Source organism: Bombus terrestris, chromosome 5 (genome assembly GCF_910591885.1).
Source record: "Bombus terrestris chromosome 5, iyBomTerr1.2, whole genome shotgun sequence".
NCBI lineage: Eukaryota > Metazoa > Arthropoda > Insecta > Hymenoptera > Apidae > Bombus > Bombus terrestris.
The window spans coordinates 1,354,712-1,373,317 of record NC_063273.1 but is presented as its reverse complement, the minus strand read 5'-3'; the positions used below and the strand labels follow the sequence as shown (position 1 = coordinate 1,373,317).

Sequence of the window (18,606 nt, the reverse complement as noted above, 5' to 3'; positions counted from 1 at the left end):
ACAGAGAGCAAGGCGAGTACAGCGAGAGAGAACCGAGGAACGCACACGGACCGACCGACCGACCAACCGACCGACCGACCGACCGACCGACCGATCGACCGACCGACCGACCGACCGACCGACCGACCAACCGACCGACCGACCGACCGACCGACCGACCGACCGACCGACCGACCGACCGACCGACCGACCGACCGACCGACCGACCGACCGACCGACCGACCGATCGACCGACCGACCAACCAACCGATCGACCAACCAACCGATCGACCGACCAACCAACCGATCGACGAACGAACGAACGAACGAACGAACGAACGAACGTACGAAGGAACGAACGAAGAAACGAAGGAACGAACGAACGAACAAACGGATGGACAAACGGACGAACGGACGAACGGACGGATGGACGGTCGAACGGAGTGGCGGTTCGAAGGGGAGGACGGGAGGGGTTAGGAGACAGCTGCAGGCCATGCGAGGGTCCGTCGACCAGGCCTGGCCGTTTACCGCGGAATACACAGCGGAGCGAGAGAAACCAAAGGCGAGAGAAAGGGACAGAATTATCGTCGGGCGAAACGAGGGAGAGCGAGACACGACCTACTTCGCCGTTCCCCGCGACCGTCGCCGCTACTCACCCCACATCCCTTACCTCGACTCTCCTCCAACCCCCTTGCCTATCCAGAAACGCGCCAAGCCCCCGCGCGCGTCCACGTTACTCTCTCACTCTCTCTCTCTCTCTCTCTCTCTCTCTCTCTGCTCGCTGTTCAACGTCGACCGCGCGCTCTCCCGTTCCTCTCTCTCGTCACGATCCCTCGAGCGACCCTTGCCGCGCGCGTACATCGCCGCCAAGCTCTCTCTCTCGCCCTCTTCGCCCATCGCCAACCGCGCTTTCACCATCCCCCTTTTCTCTCCGTTACCCTTCTCCGTTCTCTGTCTTTCCTGTACGCGTCTCCTCGTCTATCCCAAAGTCTGTGTGCGGCGTCCGTCCTTCTCGCCTCTCGCGACCCATAGCTCCGCGCGCCCTGTATCCCCATCTGTCCCTTTCTATCGCGCGCAAACGACTGGTTTACCCTCTCGCAGCCGCCTCATCCCTCCGAACCTAGGATACCTCCGCCATCCGGCGACGGACCCGAACCCTTGGCGCCCCTTTGCTCTTAGCCGCGGATGCGAAAGCCGCGGTGTATACCTATACGGGTGGCGAACGAGCAAGCCGAGCGAACGAACCAACCAACGGTCGAGGCTATAGCGTTAGAGAGCTGCACGTAGCGTAGCTTGGAGCAGCTACGGCCAAGTTGCCGTAACTCGCGCTCCGGTAAATTTCCACGGAGACCCGCCTCTTCCTCCGCGCACCTTCCAAACACACCTTTGCATCGCGCTTCCTTTCCCCGTCTCTCTTGCTCTCTCGTTTCACGTCGTATTTCCGTCTCGTTTCTTCGCTCGCACATTCCCCGAGCACGCTAGACGCCAATGCTCGAGCTGATCTCCGCGTTTTCCCTCTCTGTGTCTCCTTTCTCGTCCTCATCCATCGCTGCTTCTTCTTCTCTTCTTCTTCTTCGTTTTCTATTTCTTCCGCCTCAGGGTGGTTTTTAGTTTCTCGTATTTCGCCTTTGATCGTTCGTTCGCTACGCACGACCACCCCTTTCTGCTGCTCGCCATCTTCGCCTTCCATCGTCGACCAGCCGCTACCAGGATTTCCACTCGGCTGCCGATTACGTGGGTGTCCAGGTAGATGCGAGATCGCAGAGATACGCGCGCGGGCGTACGGCACGAGGTAACAACTGCGTGGGCGTTCGACATATAGCGAGGACCGAGGGTGGTAGATATCGATTTTCCTTTTTAACGAACGAAAATTTCGAAAGCTGCCCTTTCCATCCTTCCTTCACCCTCCCATAGATCCCGTGACATCGTTCAGCGAGAATAACGGCTAAAAGGATCTTCGCTACGGTCCACGTTTCCCTCCTTTGCTCTTCCAGCGGGAAAACACACGGACTGGCTAATTCTCGCACAAACACCAGGCAAACGTTTCTCTGAATGGCCGCTGCAACAGGGTACCGATGTATCTTTCGCGTAGCGAGAGAGTTTCGCCAGAGTGAAACCGATTGAAAAGTTTTCAAGAACAGCAAACAAAGTTTGCGAAAGTATGCGAACTCGGCGATACACACGGAGAAAGGTGGGAAGATATATATATATATATATATATAGAGAGAGAGAGAGAGAGAGAGAGAGAGAGAGAGAGGAGGAGAGAAAAGTAGAAGGAAAAGCGAGACGAGAAGTAGAAAGACCGAAGAAGGAAGAAGCAAACGTCGTGGGATTAGTTCGCAGGTCCGATCGAGGGAATCCGGTCGCAATTATGCGCGGCATCCCCCCTCGTCGCAATTAATACGATTTTCACGGGTCGAGGCGTGCGAACGCTCGAACGAACCGAGCGCTAGCTAGCGTTGCGCGAAAATTGAAAAGCATCGGGACGCGTTAATCGCGTGTACGCGGAACATCCATTAAAACCGAGTCAAAACATCTCCGTGATTCCAGGGTGGCACGTGTACCCAACCTCTCTCTCTCTCTCTATCTATCTCTCTCTCTCTCTCCCTCTCTCTGTTGTCGCGATACAACAACGAGTACGACCAGAACGAAACAGAACGAGAATGATGAAAAAATAAAAAAAAGAGGAAAAAAGATAGGGAGAAAAAGGGGAAAAAATAGCGCAAACGGTAACAGAAACGGTAACAGAAAACAGAAAAACAGGCGAGGACGAGAGAGAAAAAGAAGAATCGTTTTACGAGGGGTTGGTGGAGAGAGAGAGAATAGCAGGTTGGTATTGAATGTACGGGAACGCGATGGAAAATCCACGTGGAGCCCGCGAGGAGCGAGAGGGTGCGCGAGAGAGGCGGCAGACGAAAGAGAGACATCGGGAGATACATTTATGAATTGCCCCATTCACGGAATGCGAATTCTCGCTCGGCAAACTTTAGGGGTCAACGGGTCGGGAACTGTTAGGTAGTTCTCCCATTGCTCTCGTACATGCGCTCTGCCTCTCGCCCACCCAAACCACCCCCGCACTCGCTCTTGCTAGATATTTCTCGCTCCCTTCCTCTATCTCGCTCTACCGCTATCTCCGTTGCTCCTTCGCCCCGTGGATCTCGATACGTACGACCGGTGTGTCGATATATCGACGACTCTTTTCAAACTTCCATCCACGCGGTTGCATTAACCCCGAGCATTAAACGAGCGAGTTAAGAACTCGTCCAACTTTCGTCCTACCGCCCATCTATCTTCCCTCTGCCTTTCTCTTTTTCGTATATACCACTTTCGGTGCACAGCCGCACGGAGAGATGACCCTCGACCGCGTGGCAGGGTGGAAGTTTATCACGGAAGATCTTTTACGGTTGCAACGATGATCGAGAGAGCGAGAAGAAGAGAAAGAAAGGCAGTGGACGAGTGGGGATAATCGTCGTTCAGAAGTCGCAGACTGTGCCGACCAGGCGAGCAGAGAGAGTTAGAGTTAAAAACAGGGAGAGGAAAGAGGGCGAAGGACGGAGAGGAGAGGGAGCAGCAGGCATTATTCACTTTGCGGGAGTCGCTTCACCGCGGGCGTAATAATTTTCTTTTTTATGAATGAACTTCACTCTCCATGCTCTTTCTCTCTCTCTCTCTCTCTCTCTCTCTCTCTCGTATCGTCCTTCTCTTTGCTTCTCTCGCGGTGTTCGTTCGTTTCTCCTGCTGTTGGTTCCGTGGTTTGGCGCCGAGTGTACGCGACACCGGGCATTCGTCTTCGTCAAAGCTGGGGGCCTCCGTTTCTTGCATCTAGTCTCTTTGGATTTTCCATTGAGGAAAAAGCTGCGGTCGATCGACCGGCTTTTCGCTTATCATCCTGTGGAACCTTGTTCGATCGCTGCGTGTTCGTAAATAGCGTTCAAACGAATCGCCAGATTAACCCCCTTAACCTGACTTGATCCGACGTTTTCAAGAATTTTCCCTTGCGAATATTCGGTCGTAGGTGGTACCGTTTTGCGCGTATATAGATATATATATATATATATATATATGCGCGTCGCTGTGCACGATAGCGCGCGTCGAATCGTACCAATTATATACGATGAAAGCTGTCCAAATCTACGCTCGCTAGGGATGTTTTTCACTGCGAAAGCATCGTAAAAGAAAGTATAACGACCTCCTAACAATTAATACGTCGTAAACTTGACGAATAACGTTCTATCGTGCCAGTTTGTTCGGCATGAAATAAACCACCGTATATAAGAAATCCGTATAACCCTTCATCGCCAATAGGAGTTGTTGGCCCGGAAAAACGTCTCCAGCCCGAGATTCGTTCAACGACGTTACGACTTTTAAAAGTCGAGGAGGCAGCGAACAAATCGGGCAAGCTCTCGAACGTTCGTCCAAGTCTGTTTCCGGATTTTCCAAACACCGTTTCTGTATCTATCGTAACGGCAGTCTGGTTTATATTCGACGCACGGTCGCTGATTACGACAATAGCAACAGAAACACCTGTGACTATCGTGCAAGGTAGCCACTTATACACGGACCGGTGTATCGTAATTTCTTTTTTTCTCGAGCGACTTGGCCCAGGTCAAAAACTTCTTTTATTCCTCACGGTCGGTCACTTGGACAACAAGTTAATCCTCTTTCTTCCCCTCGTTCCTTTCCATTCCGATCTTCTAGCTTTTGTCTTTGTTCGATATTCGTGCGAAACCGTGCTCTACCAGAGAGTGATTTAAGTGCTCTATGGAATTATTAACCGTACCCTCGGCCGGCAGCGCGAGAATACTATAAAACATCCGCGTAATCGTACGCTATACAACCGCTCTCCATTATACGCCCTATTAGCTCTTAGTTGCTGTCTTTTACCCTCGCCAACTTCCTATCTGTCAAATCCATCGTATCTTCACTCGCCCCCCTCCCCCCGCCCACACCCTCTTCTCAAAAACAAACCGTCCTCTTTGCTTTTCTCTTTTGTTCTACGTGTTATTCGACTATAGGCAAACGGTTGACTCAATCGCTCCACGAAATTTCTATCGATAGTTACACGAACGTGGAAATGAAGGAGCAGAATTTTCTTGCGAAATTAAAAGTTGGAAAATGTTCCTATCTCTGTAATCGATAGCTACGCTATGCGATATTAATTCGCGTACATAAAATAGAACGACACGAAACTTTCCACTTACCAAGGATCCCTTTAATTATCGTAATTAACGTGTCTAAAGCGAACGCCTATGTTGGCTCGATCGAACGAAAGGCGTAATAAATAGGCCACACGAATAACGTTCGGCAAACCGATTGGTAATCCCAGGGGATTAGCAGCAAATTGTTGGATACTTGGATGAACAATAGCCGGGGCTGGCGATTGTCTTGCGAGGGGAAAATGTTGTTTACTGTTGCACGACAGATAAGGAATGCCAAGGCCGAAATAACGTACCGCAATTTTCTAAGAAACACGGTCGCTGAATTAAGAGCAAGGAATCGGTTATTGGTTTAACTGAACAAGGATTGTCGGAACGCTCTCACTCTACTTTATTACCGAACCCCGACTTTTACGATGCTTCCTTTCGGTCGAGGACCAGCTTAAGTCACGTTCAGATAGACTGGTTCTCATAGTCCTGCACCGAGGGAAGCCTTATTTACCTTTTCACTTTTCTATATCGATTCGCCGGTTATAAACTGCAATTTTTATTATCTAATATACATCGTTGATTTTTACCGTTTATTATTATCGTTATTGTTATTTAAGAAGGAGCAAACCATCACGATAAGGGATAAAAAGAGTCACGCGTATAATAAACTTTAACTATAAGAATTTTTGTTTCACTGAATGTGAAAATTCTAGATTCTACCGGTATTCCATGCTTCGATCAAAATCGCTCAGTCGAACGTAGTAGCTGCTACTTGTTGGAATTCTCAACCGACGAAATATGCGATATGCAAAACACGCTGTGTTTTTCGGAACCTGTAAAATCTATAGAAAAGATGAACGAAGATTAAACGGAAGGTTATTCCATTTTAACAGAGTGAAACACTTTCACTGGTTCGCACGGAGGGGAGAGATACATATGGATACGGCAAAGTTATACGAGACTTTGAACTTCGTATAGGATTCCGGGTTTCTGGAGCTTGCAGAGTTCGCGAGACTTTGCCGTGCAACTTTCCAATGAAGAAATAAATCGAAGGAACGCGGCGGAATTTCAAAGTTGAAATCATTTAGACGATACGCTAGCACAGCTCGCTGAGAGAGATAGAGTCCTTCCTGTTAACCAATACCGGTTGCTTCTTTCTCGGGAAAACACAATTGTGACACGATTCCGCGCAACCACGAGTATTCCCTAATACGAACATTTCGTACAACGCGATTTAACGACTAGAGAAATTGCACATGATCGATTCTATCGGAAACGATACGAAGGAAACGCGCCGTCGGACGTACACTCGAATAGTCGTATACTCGAACGTATAGCGACTCGCCTCTAATTGTTCTGCGAAAGATATTTCAAAAATTCAAGGTGACTATCAAAATATCCTTGCTTGCTCGAACGATAATCTCACCTACGTATATCTCGGTTAAAATGGGAAAAAGAAAGAAAGGAAGGGAACTGAATTTTTCAGCCAGAAGGTGGCTTAAATTCGAGATCCGGGCGACCCTGGTCTCTACCTGTCGCGAAAATAATCCAGGCCATTTTCTCCGCTCTCATCCGGCACACGCGCGTCTTTTTCGCGGAACGATCGCGACCGTTACGTCGGCGACTGGCGAGCGTGTCACGTAGCGCGTGAACGCGATCGCGCGCGCGCTGCCGCACACCGACAAAGCCTGGCGCGTTCCGAGAGTCGCGGTTGCCTCTGTAAAACCTTTCGTTGCCTCTCTCTTTATACAACGCGTACATCCTTCCGCGAAAGGTCGAGCCGCGAGGGAAGCAGGTGAAAATTAATCGTACGTGTTACCGGCTCGAGTAGCCAAGGAGCACACGGGCTTGCCTCGACGGTGTTGTCTGTGCGCGTCGCGCAAAGTGCGCCTCGCCGCGTACCGGAGAGGACGTGTCGATCGATTTTGCCCTCTTCTCCCCTCTCGAACCGTCCGTCCATCCGTCCATCCGTTCGTCCGTCCGTCCGTCCGTCCGTCCGTTCGTCCGTTCGACCGTCCTCCTCCTCATCCTCCTCCTCCGCTTCTCGCCGCTCCTCACTCCTTTCTCTTTCACGCCTTCGTCCTTTCCCCTTTGCGCGAGTCTCCGTTCGTTAATCGGCCGCCGTACGTCCGACCGCGTCGTCTCTTTCTCTCTCGGCGAGCCACCGATATCGAGATCGATAAGGTGTATCCGGTGACGTCCGCGCGCCACCGCTATCTTTTCGATCTCCGTGCGCGCTCGAAATATTTTCGTAACGCCGTTTCCTCGATAACGGTACAGACCGCTCTCTTGCCTTTCCTACCACCAATTTTATCGATAAACATCGTGCGTAGTTTGTTACATACGCGTACGTCGATTATGTACATAGAGACCCGTGTACGAACGTAACGCCACGTGATACGTAAGTGGAGTAATATGGAGATTCACATTTATATACATATATAGGTAAAATGTAATATATAAATTCGACCAGGTTTCCCGTTTTTCTTCTCACTCCCCGGCTTAACGATTAACGTCTCTTCTTTATTCGCTGTCCTCCCCTTCGTCGTTCCCCGTCATCGTCATCGACGTTCGACTTTGATCGATCCTCCCTACCCTCCCCCGTCCTCGTCCCGTCACTCCGTACGAACGGTTCGCCGCGCGTTACATAAAACGCGAACGCGTTTTTTTTTCCCTCTAACCGGCGCGCGTTCCCCTTTAACGTCCGCTTACCGTACACACATCGCGCGTGTACGTATACGCGCCTCTATATACATAGGGAGAGACCGATATATTTCGGGGTACGATTATTTCTGGAACGAGCGAAAAATCCGTAGCATTCGAGGCATTCCCCGGTTTCCCCATCCCAGCAGCGTACAGGTAATATAACGTCGTCTGTTCGTCTTCGCCTTTTGCCCGTGTGTCCTGCGTTACGACGAGTCAAGCCGTGTCGCTTCGTGGCCGTGTCGATGCGAGCAAAGTGGGACTCGAAGAAGGCCAGAGCTGGCGTGGCGTTGCAACGCGAACGTGAGCGTGCGTGGCCTCTCTCGCGCGCACAAGCGCACACGATAATTATCGGCAGGGTAGGGCGCGATACTCGTTCGGCCGCGAAAAAGAAATCGACGTAGGTGCCCGGTCGCGCCGGTGTCCGAGCGCCGCGTATTTACCACGGTAAATACGCCGCCAGAGGCACGGTAAATTTATCCGCGAATTAACGGCGCGGCGTTCCTTCTTATACACTCGCGGCTCTCTCCGGCTCTCCGTAACTCCGCCGTCGCCGCGTTCGCGTACGGATTTCAGGCCGCGCTCATAAATCCGGCTCTTCCCTAGGGGCCATGAGCTGTAAGAGAGAGGGGAAGAGAGGGTCGGATTTAAGGGTTTTGCGACGAGTCCGGGTACCCTCTTTCCTCTTACTCTACTCTACTCCTCCTACGTTCCTCTCTTTTCCTCTATATTTTAGAGGAAGGCCAGAGAGATCCTAGAATCGCGGGAAATTAAACGGACGTTCGGGACACGGGCGAAAAAATCGCGTCGCTCGTAAATTTCACGACGACCGAGCGAGCGGCCAGCCGTTTGCCTCACCTCGCCCGTCTCGTCGCGCCTCGTCTCGCCTCACCGCGCCTAGCTTCGTTCCCTCGCTGCCGCTGTGAACAGTCGGCCGACCGGAAACTCGGACACGCCGTGTCTCGAAGACGGCGATCGCGCTCGCGTGTGCAGTGTGCACGCGCGAGACTCTCTATATAGGTACGTGGACTAAAAGCATCGTGCAATGCGTTAAGGAAAAATAGACGTCGCTTATACGTATACGTGTAGATACATACATCTATTCATCTGTACGGAAGAATCATAGTCGTCGTCTTTGTTGTTACTCTTGGTAGTTATTCTATATCGTGATAACGTCACGTCGCACGTCCGTGAGGACGAAGAACCCTATCCGTGACAAACGAAGAAGACGACGACGACGACGACGACGACGACGACGACGACGACGATGGAGACGACGGTTGAGAGAATCGGCAAGGGTCGAGGACTTGAAGAGGGGTTTTAGTGGATAAGGGCGCAGAGGGGTAAAGGACGAGAGTAGCGCGGTTCGACAGCACATCGTCGTCGATGGGAGGAACACCGGAGGGACGAAAGGAAGAAAAGGACGTGAACGCGAAGGGGCAAGCGGAAGGGCGGCTATGGAACGAGGGTTGGCGAGGGGTAGAAGGGGGGGCGGGAGGGTAGGATAGGTAGCGTAGAAGAGCGAGAGTATAGGCAAGATGAGAGGCACGGCGAGGATAAAGCAAGACGCGCGTCGCGGCATGGCAAAGCATGGCAAGGCAAGGCAAGGCAAGGCAATGGCAAGGCAATAGTAAGGCAAGGCAAGGCAAGACAAGACAAGACAAGACAAGGCAAGGCAAGGCAAGGCAAGGCGAGGCGCAAGCTGGGCTGCGGCGGAGTTTTACGGAGTGCGGAGGGGAATGAAGGACGGGGTAGGAGGAAGGGCCGAATGGTGCGGTGCCGCACGGTCAGGGGAAGTCCGGGTAGTGGGGCGGGAGTAACAGAGAGGGGGGGGATGGAACAGAAGACGGCGTCTCGAGTCCACGGAAAGCCGGCAACGACCACCGCAGCAGTAGAGCGTCACTATTCGTTGCAAGAACATCGTGCGTTCTCGGCTTCGCGCGTCCCCACCCCTATCGTGCGCTTTGGTCTGTAGCTGTAGTGTACCGTGTGCACATTCATCGAAACATTTAACTGTGAGCAGTGGAACCGGACGGACAACTGATCGGTGACGATCACCACACAGGTTCAGTAGTCGACAAGAGAAGAGCTACGCGACGCGGCGCGCACACATCGGTGCTTCAGTCGAGGTCGATCCACCATCAGGTGAGGATCGTCGGTGTGACAGTTTTCGCACGCGACTATTACTTATTATTTTGCACGCGGCAAGATACATCGTATCGGTGAATAGTTTCAAATCAAAAGCAAAGCGCGCCAGTGTGCTTGCCGATTTTTCCGATTTTTCCGATTTTTCCGATTTTGCCGATTTTTCCGATTTAACGAATAACGCGCGTTACGGGTATACTGGCATACGCGCCGACGGAACGCAATTCTAGAATTGTTCAAATTTTTTCGGGCCATCGCTACGACAATTTTATCGTCTATCGACGCTGAGTGAAGAGAAGAAAGTGAATTGAAAAAGTGAATAGTGAAGATCGATCAGTGCCGGCGTGCCATGCTTGGCACCATTTATACGGAGTGCTTCCAAATTCGTCGACTTTAGTTCCAAGTTGAAAGTTTCTTTTTCTGTTCCCCTTTTTCTGAATGTCACTCTTCCGTAATAGAAGAAACTTTTTTGCGAAATCTTTTTCACGCGCTCGCGCGAATTTCTCGGTTACGGTTACGGGGAAAAAGCGACACCAAACACAAAGGGACGAAGAAGAGATCGAGGGAAAGATTCTTTCGCGTTTATAAACGTGCTGGCTCCGTTCGAACTTTTTTTCATGTTTTTCCTCTCCTGTTCTTTTATCTTGTGTCTGGTCCGTTCTCTCCGAGCGTTGTCACGAAACGTCACAGCAAGCCTCGAGCGGTCTTGTGACGCGCGAGAAGGCGATCGATCGACGTTCACGTTCCAGATCGCGCCATCCAACTATATCGGACCTGCGTGTGGACACGCGAGGAATTCCAATTGCTTGTCCGCGAGACAGGGGACACACGCGCGCGACGTGCTCGATAAAGTAAGAGAGAGCTTCGCGAACTCGTGCGTGCTGGTGTGTGCGAGTACCGTCCTTCACCGATCGCCTCCTTCGAATCGACAAGCGTCAGTAAGGTGATTTCGATACGGAAAGAATCAGCCCCTGTGAAATTGCAACGATTTTGAACTGTGACGACGGTAATAGACGACGATCACGACGATAATAGACGACGATCGCGACGATAATAGACGACGAATAACGCTTCTGATACGACGTTGACCGATGACCGATACTCGATGTCGAAAGAACGTAGTACGAAACCGAAAAGAAAACTCGATAGCAGTGGGCAACGATACGGAAGAGATCCGTACGCCGTACCGTTGCCACGGCGTGTGGCAGCGATTCGTATCTCGCGCAGTAGTAAATAATACCGTGTGTAAACGTGGTTACGCCGGTCGGGGGAGGTCCTCCTCCGTGGAATAGCACATGCGCTCACAGAGAGTAATAAAGAACTTTTTTATGAATGAAACAACTCGGTCGGGCGGTTCCCCTCCTCGTCTACCGCCCTCCCTTCTCCTTGCTTGTGGCAGCGCTACTCTCTCTCTCTCTCTCTCTCTCTCTCTTTCTTTCTTTCTCTCTCTCTCTCTTCCTCGCTCCGTTTGCCACACTTCTCCGCTACTCGGTCCCGTACGTACACCGTCGTCGACCACCTCTTCGTCGTCGTCCTCCGCCTCCTGCTCTCTGTCTTTTCATCTCTTCGTTTCTCTCGTTCCATATATACCCTTTTCTCTCTTGTTCCCTCGATCTGAAACACACGTCCTCGTCTCGGCGCTGGTACGAGTAAAACGGTGCACGTTGCTTTGGTGTTCTGGTGTTCTTCGCTTGCGGCCACATCAGCCAATCCGCAGTCCGCGCGGGAAACGATATTATTGCTGTACCACGAGGAATAAGTGGTAGGAATGAGAAAGATGAACTCGTGCGAGACAGAGACGCAGCTAGAGATACACGCGATATCGTGTCTCTGAGAGAGGTCGTGCCGGGCAGCCGTAGCAGTAGTCGGATTAGTTCAGTTTTCGTCGTCGCGTTTCGAAGCGTGCGTTTCGGACACGTCGTCGCCGTCTTCTTTCCCTCGTTCGTTGTCGCGCGTTCGTTTGTCTCGTTTAGCTCTCTTTTTGTCGCCTTCTATCCTTCTTTCTCTTGTCGAATGTGTGTATTGTGTATATTCGTCGTCCGCGAGCCCTGACGATCGTGCGCCTCCTTCTCCGTCTCCTTCGTGCAAACGGTGTACGAATGCTTAGTGTGTCTCCTCTTTGTTCTCAGTTCTGTCTTCTGTCCGCTCGCTGTTGTGCGTGCGTTCGCAACTCTCGAACCAGCGACAGAGATACACCGACGACCGACTCGCGAGAAAGGGACAGTGCCAATAAAAAAAGACACTCACACACACAGACTCGACGCAACGATTCGACGAAAGGACGGCCGTCAAGGACAAACGCGAAACACCCGTCATCGCTCTTCGCGCTCCAATTCCGCTCGAGCATCGTGACATTTTCGAATTTCCCGAAACTCCTGTTCCGTCGCCCTTTCTACCTCTTTCTCATCGACATTTTCTTCGACGATCGATATTACCACGCTCGATGCATTTCTCTCCTCGACGTTATTCATTTCGTGAAATCAACCTCTGTTCTTAGCAAATTCGTAAAGTAATTTCGGATAGAGTTGGCGCGATTCCTCGGTTGCAATGCGTTCTCTTGGAAGCGCTCGATAAATCTAAGCTAAGCGTGGCATGCGGCAAAAACCTTTAGACACTGACACTGATCGATTCTTTTTCTAACGTTTACAGGTGTTTACGAGGACGACTCATCAGCCGTTGGAGATCGGCGATAAGTCGCGCGGCACAAATCGCAAAGCCAAAGTAGATCTGCAAGTGATCTACGCGAAGGCGTCACGACGACGGAGGACGGAGGTTACGAGGATCGTTTCCGGGAAGGCGCGAAAGATAGTCGCCTCACCGGAATGAGAGGTGAATCGGCGCGACCGGGCAAACGCCCCTTAAGAGCGCTTTCCGCTTCGGAGAAGATGGACGCCATACAGAGGGTCCACGAGGGAGAGAGCAAAGCATCGGTTGCTCGCGATATCGGTGTACCAGAGTCGACGTTACGCGGATGGTGCAAATCCGAGCACAAGATCAGGGGCATGGCAAGGAATTCTTCGACGCCGGATAGCGAGGCCCACTCGCCCGCTTCGTCTTCCGGCGCGAACGTGACAGCTGCTAACTTGGCCGGTGGCTCGGCAAATTTGTCGAGCGAGGACGAGGGTCCTTGCGCGAAGAAGGCGAAAATAGATCAACAGACATCGGTAACCAGCGCTAGCACGTCGTTCGTGGGTGACGTTTGTACCGACTCGGATGGTAAACCGGATAACAAACCGAAGATCGATTACGTAGGACTGATGACCAGCATGGCCGGCATGAGACCCGAAAATAGTTCGTTGCTTCTGCAACAATTGGGACTGTTATCGGGCGCAACTGGCACACTTGCCAAAAATTTGTTGAGTATGTCGCCGGCTTTGTCGCACGGCAGCACCGTCGGTCTCGTCGAGAACGGGCTTCAATACACAAAGAACACCGGAAACGCATGTCTCGCCAACATGAATAATTTGACTAATAGTAACAAGAGACATAGTCTCTCGGCGATCGCACCGACGCAAATGGACTCATTGGTCGCAAAATCGTGCAGCACACGAAAGAGTTTGCCACCTGCCGCGGAAGCGCCATCTACACCGGTACCCGCTTCTCCCCGCAAAACGAACGAAACCAATAGCATTCCAAGATCGAGCAGCAAACCGAGGAAGGACGGGAACATGAGCAGCGGTAGCAACAACAAGAAGGTGGACGAGGCATTGTGGCTGTGGTTGACGCAACAGCAACAGCTACTCGGTCAGCAGTCGGCTAGTTTTAATCCTAGCATCAATCAGCAGGATGGTTCGTGGTTCTGGCAATGGTACAAACAGTGCAGTTTCCCGTTGATAACGTCAACGCCGCCAGCACCCAGTCCGGTCGCCAAGAAATCGCCCAGCAAGACGAGGGCCATGCTCGACAATGTACTTAGTAGTAACAACAGTGAGAACGTGTTACGAAACATGAACATGGAGGAGGAGTCTGCAGCCGCCGCCGCCGCCGCCGCCGCCGCCGCTGCCGCCGCCGCTGCCGCCGCCCCCACGGATAACCACGAGATGAATGGCGAAGACGTGCCGAGCAACAGCGAGGAAGCGATCCGACACGGCGAGAAGTTCTTGAAGTGGTTGATGGACAAATGCTCCGATCCGTCGGTTACAAGACTTCAGATTATACAGTTCAAATATCTATTGGACAGTCTGAAGGCATATAGAAAGAAGTCGTCGTCTAGTTTGAAACAAAGTAGAAAATAGGTGAGGAGAGAAGAGATACAAACTGTGATGTTAAATGTATATTATTAAGAAAGAGTGTGTTAGCGATCGTCGCGCGACTCATGAGGTGGAAAAAAGTTAGGTAGAATCGGACAGAAACACAAACAGACACGCAAACAGACACAGAAAATGTACTGTACAGGAGTAGCTGACTACTACTCGGTGTTGCTCTCCGAATATTATTATATGCGTCGTCGTCGTCGTCGTCGTCGTCGTCGTCGTCGTCGTCGTCGTCGACGTCGACGTCCTTGTCGTGGCCGTCGCCGTCGTCGCCGCCGTCGTCGTCGTCGTCGTCGTCGTTAAACTCTCCGCGTTCTGTTGAAACGACGCGTTCATTTTTTTTTTTTTTTCGTTCTTTTCTCTATTTCTTGTCCTTTCGTTCGTGCCGATTCCCGAGGATTAGTATACCTCGTGTTTCCGATTCGTCTGCGTGTGTGTGATGTGTGCAAAAAAGAAGTATGAAGAGGGAAAACCAGTGTTTGCCTTCTATCATGTTCAACGGACTTCTTATTATGTCAATTTAATTTAAACGAATCAAACACGATCATGTATTTCTCAAGCCCGCTTCTGATGTTCGATGAATTACGTTCATTTATTTTTTTTCGTTTCATTTGTTCTATATTTTCGAGCTTTTTTCTGTTCCATTTTTCGTTTTTTTTTTTTTTTTTTTTTTTTCGAGATACCTTACATAGGAGTCGGGCTGAATCAAAATGGATCGTAATGATTCTACAGTTTTCTTATTAGAATCTTGTACATAAGAGGATATACCAAAATCATAAATGAACCGTTGTAATTATAACAAAAATTAAAATGTTCGTAGACAGGTATAATTATCGATTAAACTTATCACTCGTTAGTGTAAGTGCGTGCGTGTGCGCGCGACGGAAAATTTCCTTACGATCATATACAAATGAAAAAACGGAAAGAAATCGATCATAGATTCTTTCTCGACCGATGGACGATATTGCGTTTTCAACATTTTTTACGAAATCCCCCGTTACATTATCATAAGCGATGCAATAGTTATACATGCCATAAGTCGGGAATGAAGATCGCAAATCTGCGTTATCTACCGTCGAGAACACATTTTAATTTTGCCGTTACATTCTAATTATTGCGTGAATACATCTAAGAGGAAAAAAAGAACTAATAATAATAGCTTCGTATACGCGATATTTAATTGTGGACTGCGCTTTTATCCCAAACAGTTCTACCTCTCGTTCTGTTAACGCGTATTTACGTATGATACATAATAATAAGGTTTAACGTAATGTGTGCACGCGACTCGCACGAAACTAAATGGTCCAAGCAAAATAAATGGGAAAAATCCTAATAAAAAAAAAAAAGTGGCAAAAAGATGTTTGTTATATCGGTGAGAAATTATATATTATATATAAAAGTATACATATATATTTAAGGACTTTTGTCGCTGAACTTTGCGAAGTAAGGTGTTTCACGAAAATACATTTGATTACTTACCATATTGAGTGCTTTGTCCAGAGGCTCGTACTCGACATAGTCACTGACAAATTTTCCGCACCCCTGCCACGTGTACAGTTCTGGATATGGCAGTGTACTTCGTCTAATAGTAGTAGACACGAATTTCTGCAAGAGAAACGATTTAAACTATAAAAACATTTCCTATTTTGTAATTTCTTTTTTTTTCTCTACGTGTTACTTTATTGCAGCAAGATTATTTCCCCCACTCCACCCCAAAAAAAACAATTTTTTTTTTCATGTATTTATTTTTGTTCTGTTTTCTTTTATTTCCCATGCGTCATGTGAAGCATTTATAAGTTTGCTTTTTAATTTTCCTCCTAGATACGTTTTTCTGGAATAGAGAACATGAACGTCTGATGAAACGATTGTTCTTTCTATCGCGTTCACATGACGCGCGTAACGTTAGATGTGCGTTAAAGGGAAATAATCTTGCAGTTAGCAAAGTATAACTATAAAAGTAACACACAATAGGAAACCAAAGTAAAGAAGGTACTGTCGAATGACGGTACGTGTAAATAAGACTGTGACAATGCACTTGTACGCAAAGTGCATACTATGTATTGTAGTTCATTTAAAGCATATATAAATAAATGTATAGCGAAATTTATTTTTATTATTTAGATTGTAGAAGGAGTTTCGAGTGTATTAGAAAAATTCCTACTACACAATTGTATTTCCATTACTTACGTTAAATGAAGAAGAAACGAATAAGAAAAAACATTGATAATAGAGAGAGAAACTAGAGAGAGTCTACATCGAGAATGACATTCCTCGTTACCTTTGAAGAGAACACTCTTGAACGACTCAAAGTAAATTTCTTGATGCTGATAAATTTTATTTATAACAGGTTTTAATCTTTATACGGAAGAATAATGAGTCGAAACAAATATTCATCGAGTGAATACAGGAAAAAAAGCAAATGAAACAAGAAAATATTCGCATAATTCTTTAACTTATCCTTTTTTTTACCGAAAATATGTACCGGAAGCTATGTAGTCGTGAGTAACGAGAAATGTAACTTTCTTTACTGGAACATACTTGAACGTGAGAATACAAGTTAAGTTTGTTTTAAAGAGTAACTCGTTGTAGATGGATTGCGCAGACGGATCGTTTCTTTTTTGGCACTGAATATTCATATTTTTCATGAACGTCGTTTCGTTTGTATAAAAGTTACTTACTGTTTAGATAAAGGGAAATAACGAAACACGTGTTGTAATGTGCAGAAAAAAGTGTATAATGTAAATATATATGATGTTATACATATATAAACATTCGAGAATCTTTTCAGCTAATTACGATAAATCGAGTTAAAGAGTACGCAAACTAATTCCCTGTACATTACCATTGTTCGCCATTTTGAAATATTTAAAAATCAAGTACGCGCCGGCTCGAGAGATCGCGCCAACGACGTATATTGATTTGTAACTATTCCAACGGACGATCTCTGCGTTTTTTAAGAGGTAAAAATCTTCGATCACGCGAAAGAGAGTCTTGAATAAATAACCTAATATTGAAAAAACTACCGTAGGATGAAGGAACCGATAAATCGAAACTAACGTTCGAATCTCGATTAATACCTTTATTTTAATACTTAAAAAATGATTAATTTTAACGAAATGAAATATAAATAAAAATAGAATTATTTAAACAACTGACATTTTCATAAAAACGTATTCATCACCATGATCCAAACTTTGATCCAATTACGTAATTTCCATACAGCATGATATCTTTAATAATACGTATATTATGATTAAAACTGAATGGTCAAAACGACCAATTCTGTAATTTTTGAAAAATTTTATAAATTTACGACAATACGTTTTTTCCAACATGTATAATTTCCCCTAAAATGATTGGTGCCTTAAAATAAATTTTATATTTTAGTCTAGTGTTAGGGTTTATCAACCACAAACGAGGAATGATAAAAATGAACCATTCATAGACCGCTGTTTCATTCGAATCCTGAACTTCATCGTACATTTAATAATTTACTTACTTGCACACCGCATTCATTTTCGCATGCTAGCAATAGCGGTTTTCGATTTGGATATTTCACGTGAAATTGTTGTCGAAAATTTTCGGCGTACCACGCGAGCAGCTTCTCTTTATCGCTGACACTACAATAACTATTCGAAAGTGTTTTTAGGTAGAGATCTTTCGTGCGGTCAACTTCGGGCCAACACAGTTTGATTAGACATAATTCTTGTTGCACCTCCTGTATGTGCTCTCGCGTTATTTCAAGAAGACTTTCGTACGTTGATTCTTTCTTCGACTTATCATCTTCCTCTTCCGAATAAGTTGATACACTTTCATAACTTTCATGACTTTCGTGACTTTCGTGATGTTCGACTTCTTCGGTCATTTGTAATTTCATAATAAATAAATGATTTAGAGCAGAAGTAAGGTTAATAACTTCACAGTTATAACTTCAGTTTGTTATCGTTATTTAAGGTAGTCATGATTCAAACCGTTCCTTAAGAATTGTTTATTGCCACGGTAACTTATGAAAACAATGTGTTCTATACATATACAGTATACAGTAATTTTTGGCATGCTCGATAGGCGGCAGCATCTTCCGTGCATGTTTGAGCCACGAATCAACTGTTAAAAATATGGATGTATCAGTTGTAACCTTTTCGTTGCGTTCTATATGTTAGGTGTTACGATTAGAATACACACGCGTCAACATTTATTAAATTAGTAAAATCGCGGATAATGCATAGACCTTTTATCGTATGTGGTGTGTAGTTTTTCTCTGCGATACAAGGGGGCGTATATTTACAAGAATTTCTCGTTATGACATCTGTAAAAAGGATCGTAAACGGTGGATATATGTACTTCAGTTACCAACGATATATCGGCAGTAGATAAATCTT

General features: G+C 47.7%; 2 protein-coding genes across 3 annotated transcripts; one reads left to right on the top strand and one right to left on the bottom strand.

Annotated features, from left to right (window-relative positions):
• The first annotated feature begins 9,549 nt into the window (after positions 1–9,549).
• LOC100642203 (protein distal antenna) lies at positions 9,550–16,330 on the top strand. Of its 2 annotated transcripts, none has more exons than XM_003395359.4 (2): positions 9,550–9,974; positions 12,624–16,330. In XM_003395359.4, exon 2 carries the CDS (start codon positions 12,797–12,799, stop codon positions 14,207–14,209), a length of 1,413 nt encoding a protein of 470 aa, XP_003395407.1. In that variant the 5' UTR covers positions 9,550–9,974; positions 12,624–12,796; the 3' UTR covers positions 14,210–16,330. The 2 variants fall into 2 exon arrangements, with proteins under 2 accessions (XP_003395407.1, XP_048261965.1); XM_048406008.1 differs by lacking the exon at positions 9,550–9,974 and adding an exon at positions 9,981–10,289.
• Positions 15,615–18,576, bottom strand: LOC100642325 (dynein regulatory complex subunit 7). Its single transcript, XM_020862931.2, is given in 3 exon segments — positions 15,615–15,649; positions 15,652–15,832; positions 17,727–18,576. Coding segments are annotated over 3 exon segments (594 nt in total). The 5' UTR covers positions 18,105–18,576.
• Between the last annotated feature and the right edge of the window lie 30 nt (positions 18,577–18,606).